At 31.4% G+C, this 17920-nt stretch overlaps 1 protein-coding gene across 1 annotated transcript; it reads left to right on the top strand.

The window, feature by feature from the left end:
* Nucleotides 1-5071: 5071 nt before the first annotated feature.
* LOC149575204 (expansin-like A1) lies at nucleotides 5072-7395 on the top strand. The gene is made up of 5 exons (XM_089815033.1): nucleotides 5072-5215; nucleotides 5398-5507; nucleotides 5672-5850; nucleotides 6555-6687; nucleotides 6831-7395. Exons 1-5 carry the CDS (start codon nucleotides 5089-5091, stop codon nucleotides 7077-7079), a joined length of 798 nt encoding a protein of 265 aa, XP_089671159.1. The 5' UTR covers nucleotides 5072-5088; the 3' UTR covers nucleotides 7080-7395.
* Nucleotides 7396-17920: the final 10525 nt, after the last annotated feature.

The following is a 17920-nucleotide window of genomic DNA, read 5'->3' as shown; positions in this document are numbered from 1 at the left end:
CACCAGCGCTTCCTCAATGTGAGTCTTTCGTGGTCATTTGGTTGATTCCCACCCGACTTAGATTCCTATGGACATCAATGATACATACAAAACTTCTGACAACATCTATTCATATTCATTAATTTATAAGAAAAGCATCAATTATTCAACTAACGGTTTCACAATCTTTTTGACTGTAGGAAAACCTACCCATGTTAAGCATACATGAAGAAAGACTTAACAAAATGAACCCTTTTTAGAATAATATCAACTATCATTTTCATGCTGTAATTTCACACTTTATACATTAAAAGGTTCAAAATACTAGGCTTAAAAGATGATAAGTTTCAACAAGATATAGAAAAATGTTCATAAAAAGGGACAAAAATCATCTATTGTTTTGTGCCATCATTTCCCCCCCCAACCACCCTAATGCTGGTCCCTTCAGCATTCACAAGTTCCTGATTCGCATCTGCATCCTGAGGTCACTAGGAACCTTCTCTCCTAACTCGTGAGCCCTGTAGTTGAAGTATCCATGGTTCTGTTTCAATCTTTCCCATTTCTGTTCCTCATGGTTCAGGTTGTAATTAGCAAATGATTCAATTTTTCCAAGCATGGGATGTAGCAGAATAGGTGGTTGAAAGTGAAGAGGAACCCATACCTAGGCATTCTGTAAGTGGCCAATTCCAAGTTCATATATTCATAGCTTAGATAAAAGTGTAAGAATTTAGCAAAATCATATATTCATTCAAACATGCAGTGGTACACAGATTTGGAAAAAAACTAGATAACTAGCAATCTATCCTTCTATTATTCTCCTATCTTCTCTCTTGAATTTTCGAATACAGACAGGGTCTTATTTAAAGAGAAAGAAATAAAAACCTCCTAAATTTATGACTTCCTCATGAAGGATAGTCCGTTACAACATGCAAAAGTATTAACTATTCCCTTGAATTCTCATAAATATAGAGCACAACGGATGCTAGATTTGCTCCTCTTTCTGACTTAAACCATCCTCCACGAATCCAGGTATCTAGAACAACTCCATGCATGTTTAACTAACTTCTTCAATGCTTACTTTCCTGCTCATTTTCTTTACCAGGTCCCGCTTATCATCCATGAAAATAGGTCCCTTCTGGTTTTTGCCGCCGAGTCTCATTAACACCAACGCTTCCTCAACGCGAGTCTTTCATGGTCATTTAGTTGATTCCCGCTCGACTTAGATTCCTACAGACATCAATGATACATACAAAAAATATGACAACATCTATTCATATTTATTCATTTATAAGAAAAGTATCAATTATTCAACTAACGGTTTCGCAATCTTTTCAGATGTAGGAAAACCTACCCATGTTAAGCATAAATGAAGAAATACTTAACAAAATGAACCCTTTTAAAGCATAATATCAACTATCATTTTCATGCCACAAGTTCACACTTTATACATTAAAAGGTTCAAAATAATAGGCTTAAAAGATGATAAGTTTCAACAAGATATAGACAAATGTTCATAAAAAGGGTCAAAAATCATCTATTGTTCTGTGCCATCATTAGCTATCATCATTAAACATCATATGAACCAATTCCAAATGACACCATTCTTCATGATTATCCAAGGTACAACTAGTATAGGCAAAGCATACTTGGTTCACTGTATTAGACAAAGCATTAACACAAGTGTGGAAAAAAGAAGAGTCATTACTAGCATTAGGTCCTACAAGTGCTACTACATATAATATACAAGTAACAAAAATCTACACATGTCTTTGGATTCTAATCAAAGCTATACATCCCTTATAAGGCTAGTCATTAAGAACACTTCAAGAAGACTTAAAACATGTTAAATACATTCTAGTTGGCAAAATGAGCTTCTTAGGACCAAAACTACTATTAAAATTTGACAATTGTTTATGTGAGGCATTTCTTCAAAATAAGCATGAACTATTTGGTAGAATCTCAATCATTCTTGTGGGTGACTTAAGTCATCTTCCACGAGTTATGGATAAGCCAATTTATGTCTCACACTCAACATCCCTAATGTTTTGGCACACATTCAATATAGCAATCACATTGGATACAATTTTCTGCTAACAAGGACAAAGTGATTCCCAAAGATAATTTCATAGAATGCTACATAATATAAGAAATATTGTATTACTAAAAGATGACTCAGATAGGCTCATGACTCAAACACAAAAAAAATTAAGTGAAAATCAAAATATAGACTTTTATAAATCCACACATCTATTTGTAACCAATGACTTGGTAAACATGTATAATAGAAAAATGCTAAAACAATTGAACCTCCTAGTTGTTTTGTAGTACAACTAGATTTGTTGCACAAAAATCAAATGAATGAATTCAAGATGATCAACTTCAACAAGAGGTACTCCTATGTGTAGGCCAACAAATCATGTTAACAACAAACTTATTGATACAAACTGGACTTGTAAACGGATCACTGGGACAAGATAAGTCCATTATTTATGATACAAATTCATTTCCTCCAGATCTACCAAAATATTTCTTTGTCAATTTTGAGAATTACATCAAGTGACTTGGAGATGCACAAAACTCAAACAATGCTCTCATCATTCCAATTACCAGAGGCAGTCGTACACAAATTCCACTAACTATGGCTTGAGCTATTACAATACACAAATCTCAAGCACTCACAGTAAATAAAGAAACAATAGAGATTGGAAGAAAAGAAAGGCAAGGATTGACATTTATAGCAATATCAAGGGTCAAAACCATTAATATCCTTCGAATTGGCCCACCTTTTTCTATTGAAAGATATCGTAAAATAGAAATTAATAATTATACAATAGCCAGGAAAAAAGAGAGAGCATGTCTAGAACTACTATCACCAAGTTCACTGTCCTCACAAGCCAACAATAAAACTATGGAGGTAACCACAAAAACTACCCTTAATTTTTCATAAAATAAAAATTGGCTCCTAAATTTTAAAAGTCTATATAATTACAAATGTGTCTTCACTCTTACTTATTAAGTTTAAAAAGATGTTGCAGGAAAATAATACAGAATGATTCATTAGCTCATTACGGCTTTACCTTTCTCAACCATGCATGAATCTCTTGATGGTGAATGCTCACAACTTCACAATCGTAAAAATTGGAATGTGTTGTACTAAAACTAATTTGCTAGATTATACAAGATGTATTTCATTCTTATATGTGTAAGTTTAATTACTCAATTATTATGGAAATGAATACATGCATAAATTCATGTTGTCTACTATTAATAAATTCATACATATTTATGATTTTACCATTTTTTTCAGGTTATTCAAATTTTCTCAAATTCATTATGTTCCCTCTCACAAACAAGAAATCATTGTGCCTTATTTACCTTAAATTAAATTAATTTTTATGAAGCTTCATACACCATACATTTATGTCCTACAATTAAACTATACATAGTTCACTATCTTGTAACTTAAAATTGACTACTCAAACAAATTAGTAACAATCATGTATTTTAACAAACATTCTCATTCCATATTTCAATACTTTTCAATCATGTATTTTAACAAACATTCCAATTCCATATTTCAATGCTTTTCAATCATGTATTTTAACAAATGCTCTCATTTCATATTTCAATACTTTTCCATTTTCACATGTTAGTATGCAATTTCTAGAGAAAATTCTTTACTAACCAAAGTTTTTCACTTTTAAGAAATTAAAATTGATTAATATTTATGTCCACTATGACTACAACTTTTGGATATTGCTTCAATTTAGGATTTGGTATGATTTCTTGGTCTAGCAGAAAATAGACTTCAATTGCGTTAAGTTCCACCAAAGTAGAATACATTACATCTTCTTTGGGTGCTAGAGAAGTGGTATGGCTACAGAAGTTGTTAGCAAATTTGTTCAAAAGATCTTTGAAGCCCACTGTGATTCATTGTGATAATCAAAGTTGTATCAAACTTTCAACCAATCTGATTTTTCACAATCGCACCAAACATATTGAAATTCCTTACCACTAAATTCGAGATATAGTGAATCAAGGAATCATTCAATTGGAGTACAATAGTACTAATGAGCAAACAATTGATATCTTTACCATGCCTCTTGCTAAAGTGAAGTTGAAATACTTCAGAGAAAAACTTAGTATGATTAATTTGTAATATTGAATATTGAATTTAAATATATTTTAATTCAAGTGACTTTATGCTTCTATTGTTGTTTAGTCGCATCAGATATGTAATGAAAGATGATGATCTTTCATGGACATATTTATTCAAAAGGTAATTATTTGTAAGGTGGCGATCTTCCAAATGATAGGCCTATTATCATGGACATCTCTAGATATTGCTTTAGGCAATTAGAGATCATAGATAACGAACCTATTATGTTATCATGGACATCTCTAGATATTGCTTCGGGCAATTAGAGATCATAGATAACAAACTCATTTTTGTTACCATGGACATCTCTAGATATTGTTTCGGACAATTAGAAATCATGAGTAACGAATTTTTATGATATTACTATAGATATCTCTAGATATTGTTTCGGACAATTAGAAATCATAGATAACATATTAATTATGATTACTCTAAATATTATTCCAGACAATTAGAGATCCGATAACATATTTAGTACTTAACAAGACTTAATATATAAGACCAACATGCCTAAAGTCTATTGAAAAGAACACTCCGATGAAAAACTAAGGGTTGAATTAAGGAGGACCACGTGAAGCAGAGGCCTAAATAGACAGTGCTTAGAATGTGCTGGTAAAATCCAGACCTCATAAAAAAGTCCACTCAAGCTAAGATGGAATCAAAACACTCGTCAGCCTCCGTGTAATGGCTGTGCAAAAATTTCAAATGGCATTCATTGCATTCTTATCGTGCCAAAGCATAATAACAAGATATGTATTTTTGGGCATAAACTTTCTTCAAGTATACCACCTCCATACCATTCTAGTGAGAAGATATTTGTTTCCTCCCACTGGATGAATAAATAATATCTTCCTAGGTGCAGCTGCCTGCCTTCACACGGCTCTCTTGCATGTTATTTTCCTATATAAACCCTGTCTCCTCTCCCTACTTTCCATCAGACAAGCATAATAATGAAGTTCAAAACTCTCCCTTGCGCGGGATGGATATTAATGTTCATCTTCCCCACAGTCTTTTGTTGTGATCGGTGTCTTTACAAATCAAGAGTGGCATATTACGCTTCTTCTGAGGCTGTCAATAGTAAGTATAAATGTTTTAATTATTAATGGAAGTTCAGCTTTTTAAGTCTAGTCTTTTTAATTAAGAACTAAGAATTAAGAGGTATTCATTAATAAGCATAAATTTCTTGGTTTTTTAAATCTTATTTCTTGCTAGAATAACTTATTCAACGATCTGAATAATAAGTATAATATGAATTACAGTGGGAGCATGTGGGTACGAGTCCTTTGCATCAAACATGAGCAATGGGGATGTGGCTGCAGCGAGTCCCAAAATATATAGGGAAGGGATTGGATGTGGCGGCTGCTACCAGGTATGAACCAATCATTCACACCACCTTTATCTTGTATTGGGATCATGACTAAGATTAAGGCTGTTTAAATTAGCTTGGTTTAAATAATATGTCATAATGGTTTATTTTTTAGAGTAAAAGTATTAACTAGTCAAAATAGATTTTAACTTTTATTTTTTTTGCAGATAAGATGCACTGATCCTAAGATTTGCACTGATTCTGGAGTAAAAGTTTTGATTACAGACTTCCCTGAAAACACTCAGACCGATTTTGTGGTTCCCAACAGCACGTTTTCAAAACTGGCGCAACCCACAAAATCTTCTGAGCTTCTAAAGATGGGCATTGTGGATATCGAGTACAAAAGGTCAGTAATTGGCTTTAGTTATAATGATAAGTAGGTGATACTTTGTGCAGCAAATCAAATCGCTATATTGCTATTAGGATTCAACACTCATTTAGCCATGTTTCATTAGTAACTTAAATGTCACACATTAAGGCTTGTTTCCTAGGCTAAAAATGTTAAATAGTCAAAGTTGACTTTCTTTTTTCAATCTTGATTGTTTGGTTCAAATCAACCCATCTCTCATGACAATGAATGGAACACTTAGCATTTATTACAATTAGGTTATGCTAGGGACCTCTTGGGAGCCCATCCACCCTAGTACTACTTCAATTTGAGCACTAGAACGAGCACTCATCTGAGTACTATTCCAACTCAAACGTACTTAATTATGAAATTTCTCTATGATAAAACCCACTCAATTTATAGCTGGTATCATTTTAAATTCTCACTATTCAATCCCACAATCCATATGGGTGTTTCAATCTTGATCTATTTTTTCTTTTGGGCAGAAAACTATGACAAATAAACATATAATTGAAAGGGTTTTGATGATCTCAAGGCAAAAGTGTCATTTGACAAGGATCCTTCCTTTCCTTCTTTGACAAAATACCATGTCCCAATTGAACATATAATCCAATTTAATACAAAATTGAAAGTATTTTAATGATTTAAAGAAAAATGGGTCTTTTGATAAGAATGCTTTATTTCATATTTTTCTTTGACAGAATACCATGTAAGTATCCAGGGAAGAATATGATGGTGAAAATAGACAAGATCAGTAGTTACCCATACTTTCTTGCAGTGCAATTTTTGTACCAAGGAGGGCAGACGGATATCATGGGTGTGGATGTTGCTCAGGTTAGAAACAAACATACTTATTACTGTGCCTTCTAACTTATTTAACACTTTAACTTAAGAATCAAGACTTAGTGTATGATGTTTAAGTTATCTAAAAAATTAGAGATGAATGTATACTAATGAGTTAAAATTACAAAGTGTAGGCGAGAACTTCTGATTGGAAACACATGACACACAACTATGGCGCAACGTGGAGTTTGGATCAGCCGCCAGAAGGAGCTCTGTCTTTACGGCTCCTTGTTACAAATGGATACGATTCTTACTGGGTGTTGACCAAGGAGGCTGTGCTACCGGCGAATTGGAGTGTGCGCTCTATTTATGACACCAAAGTGCAGATCAACGCAATCAAACAAGAGAACTGTTCTTCCTGTGCCACCCTAGATTGGCACTGAAGTGAATAGTGGCATACAAGTACATGAATTTCAATATTAGGCAACGTGTTTTAAATTTATATGCAGGGTTAAAAATAATTTTAGTTAGTCAGGATGATGGTATGTGATATAAGATTATCTATAAAACTTCAATCTTTAAAGTAGATTTGGACCCCATTCAATTGTTAATTGAATTTGATAAATTGGTTCTCCATGTATGTGTATTTAAGTAAAAGTTATTTGTGATTTAGATATATGCTTATTCAAATTGCTATATTTTTCTCTCTTAATAGAGATGTCCTATTTCAATTTATTTCTGTAAAACAAAAATGTTCCTAATGTTTAGTTTCAAATTATGATACTTAACTTTTGAAAAGAAAACAATTTTTTTTTAAAGGATCAATCTTGTAAATAATGGAAGTATAAACTAGCTTAAGGTGAGTATAGAAATAAATAATTTGAACAATAAATGGTAAGTTAGTGAACGAAATGCTTCATAAGTTAGTATGTTGTATGAAATGAGATTTTATGATCTATTTGATGTGAGTTTGGCAAAAGTGCCTCTTTGTGAATGACTTATTTGAAGTTCTATGTTGGATTTGTATCAAAGGACAAGTTTGTTAGTTTGAGATGAATTTTTAGCTATAAATTTGTGCTGAAGTATTAAATTCATTCTAGCAATTGGTAATGTTTCTCTATTAAAAAATTCTTGATATAATATGCAACCTCCTTTTGAAAGTTTGTCAACAAACAATATTTGAGAATGTCTTAAAAATGTTATCACATTATAAGGAATTGTAGTTTTGATTGATTTGCCTAAATTTTAAACAATAATGAAATTATAGAGGAACATAAGAGTGTATATATTATATAGGCCTTTTAGTGAACCAAAACAAAATGTGTCACTTTTAATTATTATTTTTATCTAATGATTTATTTATGGTCTCTAGATGATGCTTTATTCATTTTTAGGTGATTACAATGAATTCATCAAATATATTTAAATACAAGTGCAAAGCACGTTTTGTGAAACATGCAATTAATGTCTTGGTGTACAAGGGTGATGGTAGTCAACTCACCAAATTTGATTTTGGATTTAAATTAGAAATGAATAAATTTATAATTTCTCTTAGAATGATCTCCTTATATCCTTGGATGATTCTTTTGTGATTCATAGGTGATTAGAAGGAATACATTGATTACCTTTAATACTAGTACATACCATAAAATTAATATGTGAAAAATGCACAACTAGTCTACACAAGGTGGAAGAATGATGAGGGATAATTTTTTCACTTTGAATTTCAATGTAAGATTGGAAAGAGACATGTTCATGACCAAAAGTTTGACCTTTAAATAAATAATGATAGAATCGATGTCACAAACAACTAAATAGAGGAAGGTATGAAAAATAATGTGATAAATAAGTAGATTATTAAGATAGATGTAAAAGAGTGTGTGCAAATAGATAAGATACTTTACTAGGCATAGAGGGTGACTGGTCAGTATAATACCTTAGTAATGAAGGATCTGACATCCTTTTACAATGATTCTATTGTTAAGCATCATTAGATGTCTTACGTAAAATAGCATATTGAACTCATTTAATTTATCCATTTGGGAGCGTAAACTTAAAATGGTGACTGTAAAGGATATCCTCTAGTTCACCTTTACATTAATTACAACTGAGGCAAAGATGATACTAAATGAAATATATGCTTAGAAGTGGAAAGAATGACTTAACTTAGAATTTAAGATAATGTTGCAAATGGTAAACCTAGTTGCACACCTAAGCTGCAGAAAAAAATCAATGGTTCTATTACCATGTGGCTCTACTTCAAGAAATCTTAAGTCTAAGTTCTACTTAATCATGAGCTTAGTTCACCTTTCCTGTGGGCCCCAACAAAAGAGTAACTAAATTGGGAACTCAAAAACTAAGATCTAAAAATATCATTCATTCATTCATGAAAACAAAAGTACAAAATGAAGATAATAAAGTTGTATTTACTACTTGTTGGATTACACAATGGATTTTGTGAACATTTTACATTACAAGAATCATGAATTCTAGCTTATTTATAAACAACTAGAAAACCAAATTACTAAGAACTAGGATCTTCCCAGTCAAGAATACAACAACTTTCAGTTATACAAGAAACAATAACATTTATCACAGAAGTAAACTACATTCAAATACATAGAAATATAGGAATGCATGAGAACTAGATTTCCTCCAAAAAAATTGTTGAATGAATTGACTCAGTCTACAACACCAATTGCCACTAACTGGAGATGATTGAGCCATTATGAATCTTGAAAGTAGTTCATTGTCTTGATGATGTCACTTCAATGCTAAGTCTTCTTTTCCCACTAACTTATCCTTTTCTACGAGAGATTAGAGCACACAAAAATCACAACACATACCAAAGATAAAGATTCATAATAAGTTTTCCTACTTTAGCATTATCCTCATCACATGGCTACATGAACACTATCCCATTAATGAAAAATGGAAAGAATACCATATTCCATCATACATAATCACATAATCTATATATTCAACTTATTCCCTTAGTTTTAAAAGTATCAAATACACACATAAGCATAGCATAAAAACATAGAGAGTTTGAATATTGTTTATGAGAAACTCATGGAATACCAAGTTTTAAACTAGAAAACCATAAAGTGGGCTCATCATTGTCCCCTAGATTGACCTTTTGTTGGTCCCACAACAAACATAAAGTTCTTGACTCTGGTTGTCATCCCATAGTCAGAAATAATTTTTTGTCTAGCACTCCCTTGGCAAAACTCTAGTAAAATCATTTGGTTTCCATGTACCTCTCCCACCTACTCACTTCCCCCACCATATCATAATTGTCTAAGTTCTCTAAATTTCCTAACATTGGAGACATAAGAAAGTGCGTGTAGTGTCTGCCCCTAGTTTACATTTTGTTAAATTATTTCCAAACTCTTTTAGGCCAATTTATGCTTGATGATTAGTAGCACTATCTTTCAGATTATCAAACATTGTTTCATATTCAGTTGATTTTATGATGAGACTACTTGGTACTAGTTACCTCATGCATGCATGATTATACCTTGATGATGATTATTACAATGATTTTAGTTATTTGATGATGTTAGTTATATTGATTATTATATGTGTTTTCTTATGGATACTTACCCCAAACTGCATGTGTATGTTATGCATGCATGTTTTCTTTATGTATGACATTTCTGATGTGGTTAAGGAAGAGAGTCGTAGTCATGTGCTACTCAGGATCTACACAATGCACTGCATCCTGCCATTTCTTGTTTACTTTAGAATATATGTGTTTGTACATGTGTGGATTTTATGCAAATTGCAGCTACTAGGTATCGACTTCCCTGAATTACCAAGATGAGCATACCCTATCACATTATCTCAATGGTAAGAGATGGGAGATGAATTCTTAAGTCCAAATGCTAACCTTTAAACCAATTCTCCTAAAAAACTAGGACAAGTATCTATGATGATTACCCTTTTGAATTCATTGTATGATGTAAATTCATGATTATAACCCTTGAGTTTGATCTTGTATGTGGTATTTTGTGATGGGTTTTCATATTTGTTCTTGTAGGTCTTTGGTGATTTTTCTATTAATTATGTCAAATTAAAAGATTAATTAATGATTTAATTTAATAAAAAATTATTAAGATAATTTCATATTTAATTATATTAATAATATTTAATTAACTTAATAATAATATACTTAGGAGATCATTTTTAAATAAATGCTAAATATTATTATTACTTAAGGTAATAAGTATTATATTAGAAAACGCTTCAAAAATTATTAAGAGAGAGTAAGCAATTATTTAATAAAGTTTATTTTGATTAAATTGCATAAATCTTATGCATGAGATTAAAATATAATTATTAATTAAAAAGAGAAAGCAAATAATTTTAATAAAGATATTTTATATTGCAAAAAATGTGCATAAAAAATGTAAAAGATAAGTAAATAAAGAGTTAAAGGGTTGTGATCAACGAGTTCCCAAGGGGATCGCACAATCAGTGTCTCGAATTTAGGGGAGAACTCTTTATCAACAATTTAAAGTTCATTTCCATAAAAGTTTTTGAGGATTGGGGAATTCAGGAGAAGGGAAGTTTTAGAGAGAAGGTTTTGAGAGAAAAGATTTCTCTCACAATCTTTGGGTGTTTGCGAATTAGCATCAGAACCAGGTAGATCCTTGTGTTTTGTTCCCCCGGTTAATTATGTAATTTAATATTCTTGTCTACTTCATGATTGTTGAAATCTATTTGCCAAACTTCATCTATATGAATCTTTCAATATTTCATTTTGAATCTATTGATATTCATATCGAGTTCCATCTATATATCAAGATTGAAAAAGTAATTAGAAACTCTCATTTTGTAGATGAAAGAAATTAGTATTTTAATCAAGAAGGGTTTGAAATGGAATCAAAATTTTAGAATATAAATTTGACGAGTTCATCATATTTTCCTTATCAAAGTATTGTTAGAATCTCTTATAAAATATATATATATATATATATATATATATATATATATATATATATATATATATATATATATATATATATATATATATATATATATATATAAATAAAAACTTAAATTATGAAGAATTTTTTTTTAAACAAAATTTACTAAATTAAAAAGAAAATTAATTTAAATTTAAAATCGAGTTTATGTAGAGGGGGGCTTTTGAATTTATAGTGAAGTAAATTAAAAAAAAAAATAAAAAAAATAAATATATATATATATATATATAGATATAAAGAGAGAGAGAGAGAGAGAGAGAGAGAGGGGGGGGGGGGGGGGTGGGGGTGGGTTGCCAATTCTCATGCCCCCCCCAATCTTGGCCACACCTTTTAAAGCTACAATAGCAAGTGTTACTACTGTTGTCTGTGGTAGCAATAATACCTTTCGTTGTAGGGTAAAAGGTCTGCGAGCCTTCAAAAATTACGCTTTAATTTTTAAAAAATTATTTTATTAAATATTATTAGTATTAAATTTAAATTATTATTTATTAATAATTTTATTAATTAATTTATTAATTATTATTTAAGTAATAATATATATTATTATTATTAATTAATTAAATTAAATTTAGTTTTAATTAAATTTCAATTAATAATACATATTATTTAATAAAGTTTTAAATTTATTTATTTTATTATTATTATTGATGTGATTTTTTAGTAATTATTTTATTACAAAATTAAAAAAATCATTATTTTAATAATTTAATAAACAATTACCTTCAAAGTATTTAGAACATTTTAATTGTAATTCGATAAGGGCGATTGTGCAAAATGTTCAAATACAAGTAATGGGTTAAGTTGTCAGAGTTAAAATGTAAACCTCAACTACTCAAAAACTCACATTGAAAAAATGAAAACTAAAACCTTACTGTTAACTGAAACTATGTGTTTTCAAAATCAAACCAAACTATGAAACTATATTGTTATATGTAATGTTGTCTATGTTTTGGATTTGGGTTGACTAGAGTGTTGACCAGTCTTAGGATGTTACTAGAGGCTTGAGAGTTCTGTGTTTTTTCATGTCATGATGATGATTTGATCTCAATCTTCTAAACTCAACCATGGTAATGTGTCTAGTATGCTCTATGATGAGTTTGGATTTAATATTTGTTATTGCTTTCATTGTTTTTTTGTGAAACTAAGATGAATGTTATGACCTTTTTGACTTATCCTTTGAGTCATTGATCAGTTATTTTTGGGATGCTTTCTAGTTGGTTGTAAAGAACTAAGATATTACTGCGGATTATCTTTGATGTTCTCCAGTCACTTGTGTAAGGCTAAGGTGGAAAATTGTGATTCTTTGATTTGTGCTTTTTATGAGCCTAGGGTAGCTAATCTGTATGTTAAGGTGGGAAGTGGCTTGCAATGGAGGCCAAGGCCCAAAGTGGCTGCCAAGGTAACCCATTGTAAGGAGTTAATAAGTGAAAACACTACACTAAATGAGAGTAAAATGAACCTAATAAGAGTCTTTGTCTTTCCTCACCCATGCCTTGAGTTTTAGTAAAAACTAGGATGGGAGTAGAGAGGACATTTGGTTGCGACCCTACATTGTTGGTATGTCTTGTCAGTATGAAAGGATACTAGTGCCAGATAGAGTTACTAGGGGTTCAGAGGATTAAAGGACTAGCCAAGTAAACCTAGAGTTGGTTCATGTGATGACACTTGCCCACTGGCAAGATAGATTTCATACTTGTCTTTGTTTGCCTCTAGGTCTAGATGTTGATTTATCTTGGAACCTTTGAGTTAGATTACTTTTAGGGATTTCCTTGACTTAGATATTACTTTTGATTTTAGGATTGATATCTTGTTTGAAACTTGAGACTATCTCCTTAGCAGGGTGGGAGTGGACCTTTTTGGGTTACCATGAGGTTGGGTGGTAGTTCTTTTTACTTTTGCCATTGAGATATGTCTATTGATGTCATGGTTAGAGTTCCTAGTTTTGCATTTCCTTTAATTCTATCTTTGTGTAGTATGACAGATGGTTATATCTTTATGGTGGATGATTTTACTTATTGTATTGTACTTTGTTTCATGGATCTGAAAGGGATGATGTAATATTTTTTTTATAAATGTATATTATTTTAGCCTTTCATACCCTGTGACATGTACAGTGGATTATTGTGCATTCTAAATTTATTGCCAAGTAGCATTCAGAACAAATGTATATTATTTAAATGGACTTGGACTTGTAATTATTCTTTCATGTGGATGTGGTATTTATTAGACTTGGTATTACTTAAATTTAAATGTGACTCAATGTCTTGGGATCCTTAAGGAATGTAATATGTTATGTTTGCTTATGTATGATTGTATGTTATTGTTTCTGCTACTTTATGATTGTTGTGCATGTTATTCTTTTAAAAAACAAAATGTTTGGCAAATTTAGTAAAAATTTAGGTTAGTTCTTTTGGATCCCTTGGCGGGGCATTATAAGGTGGCTGAAATGTAAGTAGATTCTATAAACTCTATCTTACTCTTCCCAAGGAGATATACCATGGTACATGCCTATTTTCCATGTTAAAATTAAGAGGCAAATGTAGCTCCTTATCTCTTAGTTCCTTAGTTAAATTGAGCCAACGCCACTAGATGGAGTTCATGGCTTCAAGAAACTCAACATTATCTAATTGCTCATACTCATCAAATGTTGCAATCTGAAGTGGGTAAATGTGCTTTTGCCTAAGTTTGAAGGTGCAGTCCTTAACAGGTTGTAATAACAAGTTTTAGGGTCCTTGAGTTCTAGTCTTAGATAAAGGGGAATTTTGTCCTCCAATTCCCTATAAGTCTTGGATTGGTATACTCAACTAATTTTATTTTGAATCCAAGACATAAGAGCCCTCAATTGGATATCCCCAATGGTCAATAAAGGATTCTAGACTCTATCATTTGGAACTACTAAATTATGGAGAAAGAATTCACACAACAAATTATTAATGGCTACAGGAGAATTATGAAAAGCCTCGAAAATTGAAGAGGTTCTTGCAATGATGGGGACCTATCCTACATGATGCAATTCATGTAGTAATTCAATAGTTGTTTCTTAAAGAATAAGGCATATATAGGAGATGGGGACCTACAACTCATTAACTTAGGAATAAGGGATGTAACTTTGTTGAGTTTCACATGAAGTTAGTTTGCTCTTTCTTCTTGTTCAAGGGCTTCCTAATAATGCTCATCACTTTTGTTGTTTCCATTGTTCTTTTTCTGTAACCAATTGATTGGATAGCTAAAAAATAATAGATAACAAAGACACAGAACCAAACTTATCTGACATAGAAGTGATACAAGATTTTTCTACTAGATGAAGAATAGGGGACTTTCCATTTTTGGAACTTATCTTTTCCATGCCATGGATCTCTTAGTATTACTGTACATTGTTGCACAATAGAGGCGAATGCATCCAACCCTTCACTTAAAATTTTCTCTATTAATTGGCTAACAAGATCCAAGTTAATGTTGGGGTTTTCTTCAAACAAATTCTTCCTTGCTACCACAGGAGATAGTTCTAGTTCATCTTCTTCCATTGTAAAGAATCCCTCATACATCTCATCATTTTCTGAGTCACTCAATCATCAGCTATTCGAGGACCCTTAGAGGATGAACCTCTTCTTTGGAATCCAAAATCCTATTCTTAAGGGCTAGAATTATCACCAATTATTCTAAATTATTCAGTCATTTGTTTCACAAGAACCCATTCTTTTTCTATCTCAAGAGATTACTCAAATGATTCCTATTGAACATTCCTAGGTTCTTCTTCCTTTTTCTTGATGGTTTCAAGTTCAACAATTAACCCTTCTAGTGATATGTCCATAGTTAGATTTTGCTTCCTCCTATTACTCCTTCTCAACGGAGTTTCTTCCTTTTTCACTAGAACTTTCCATTTCCTAGAAGTGTTTGTAGCTACAAGAGACTATTCCTTTATCTACTGACAAGGACTAGGAGTAGATTTTCTTAGAGTTTATCTATGTTTCTTTGAGAAACCCTTTTTGACATAGGAGTAGACTTTTCTACCGAGGTATTTTCCGCTTCCTTATTCTAGGCTGACCCAAAAGTAGAGAGATGAGGGGAACCTTTAGGAGTTCTAACCCTAGACTTTTTCTTAGAGGAAGGTCTTGGTTCAAGTTCTACAATAATTTTCTTAAGCCCTTGCTTAGTTAGAATTCTCTACCCAACTCTTCACCCTATAGGCTCTATGATTTGTTCTTTAAACCCTTGTGATAGAAATGCTTCCCATGATTTTTTTGATTGTCCTCTCAAATCCTTTTCAATAATTAGCTTAACTAAACAATGATGTGAAATAGATTTAAGCTTACCTTCTTCTACCAAAGTAGCCTTCTTCTTCAAATTGTTGAATATAAAGTTGGGAACATTTATGGCCTGATTCTCAATCCATAGACAACTTAAAAACTTAAAATAAATAGAACACAAATATGTATGTCATCCCTCACAAGTGAAGTATTTGATAATATGGATTGCACATAGCCTAAATGAGTCTGGCAAAGATATTTTCTACATACCTTGCTTCTTGTTAATATCCAAAGGTGGGTCTCAGTGCTGGGTAAACTATGCCCTAGACATTACTAGATCAAAGTAATTTAGATAGACTAAAACAAGGCTCTAACAAGGAGTTTTTGAAATGACAAGCAACAAGAAAATCTTGAAGTGCAGGAGTTTCTGATATTTTGAAAATGAGCTCTTAAATAAATATGAGTACAAATCAAGAATATATCACACATTAATTGCTCATAATTACATAACCAAAGACTTCGTACTAGCCATCTTTGCATGATATGTGCAAAATAAAATCATAGTTCTTTAAAGGCTGTCACATCACTCAAAGAAAAGGGTGGCAAGAAGTGTGCAAAAGTACAAAGGTATGTGCAAGATCATGGTGTGCCAAAATGTGGCAATCTAAAAAATGTGTAGTTGTGAAATGCCTCAAAGCATTTCAAAATCTATTCCAACTTTTTTCCCACCCATCCTGATATCAAACCAAAAAATTAATAACTTCATCAGGTCTATTATATCTTTCGATACCAACCCTACATGATCAACTTTAAAAATGTCCCAAAAACATGTTTTTGGCCTATTCTTGTGTGTTTTTTACTTCAAACATGTATTTGAAAACTTTTTTTCACCCAAATTTGATGAAACAATAAGGGTTTCTTAAGAATGTTCTTAGTTTTCCATAAATTTAATTTCTATCAAATTATGAGTTCAATAAGTAAGTATTACTTATTTTCTACTGGAGTTATGTATAAAGTGTTGATTGGCACACTGATTGAAAAATAACTATAACTTTCAAAGGGTACAACATTTTTAAAATCCAAATGATGCATAACATTTTATGCTTCTTCTACTATATGGAAAAAAATAATATTTTGCAGTGTTTTGAATCAGTTAAAGTGGTTAGGCATGAGAGTTTTTTAATTCTAAAAATACTAAAGTAGAAAAATCATATTTATTTATTTATTTAGAATGAAAATACCCAAAAATATGTGTCACATCTGAGCATGAGTCTACTTCTTATATCTAGAATCTTATGAAAAAATATTATCATTTTATTTTGGTTAAGGTGGTTAGACATACATCTACATCTTATTTTTGTCCTGAAAGTTTTGTACTATTGCATTAAAATTCAAATTTTTGACCAATCATTTTTTCATTTTTTTAAGATAAGGCCTAGTAGTTTAGAAACACTGGTTCAAACCAAATATTATTACTTTCCAAAGTTCTTTTAATGCAAAACATAGGTTCAAACCAAATTTTATTTGTTTCTTTTTAAAACTAGAGTAGGGGTTCGGGTATATAGCCTCTAGTGGAGTCAAGGGCAATACCCTTTATAGGGATTTGGCTCTATACACCAATGTGTTTTGAGGGTAGAACCCATAGTGCATTGGTTGGCAGGATACAAGGTAGAGTCGATGGGAAAAATCCTTAAATTAAGGATTTCAAGACCACTTCAACTTTCAAAATATGCTAGTGTTCGACAATTTTGTTAACATATTGGAGTGAGAGACAAAAGAAAAAAATTGATCAAAAATGATTATATTTTGATAATTTTTTGGGTGTGAATTTACTTGTGACTTATCAGTTGAGAAATTATAAAAAATTACAAGCAAGTTTACTTGTGAATAGCTCTATTAGGGATTTTGTTTTGCAACAATTGACAAGTTTGTGATTTTCTTAGCAAGTGTTTAAACTATTATTAGGAAATCCTTCTATGGCTAACAAGATCTTTCCAAATTTTTGAAGGTTGTATTTATCTCATTTTGGCTTGACAAATATACTAT

Source organism: Cupressus sempervirens, chromosome 2 (assembly GCF_028749045.1).
Source record: "Cupressus sempervirens isolate cs-2001-9-10 chromosome 2, ASM2874904v1, whole genome shotgun sequence".
In the NCBI taxonomy this organism is placed as follows: Eukaryota; Viridiplantae; Streptophyta; class Pinopsida; order Cupressales; family Cupressaceae; genus Cupressus; species Cupressus sempervirens.
This window is presented reverse-complemented; position numbering and strand designations above follow the sequence as displayed.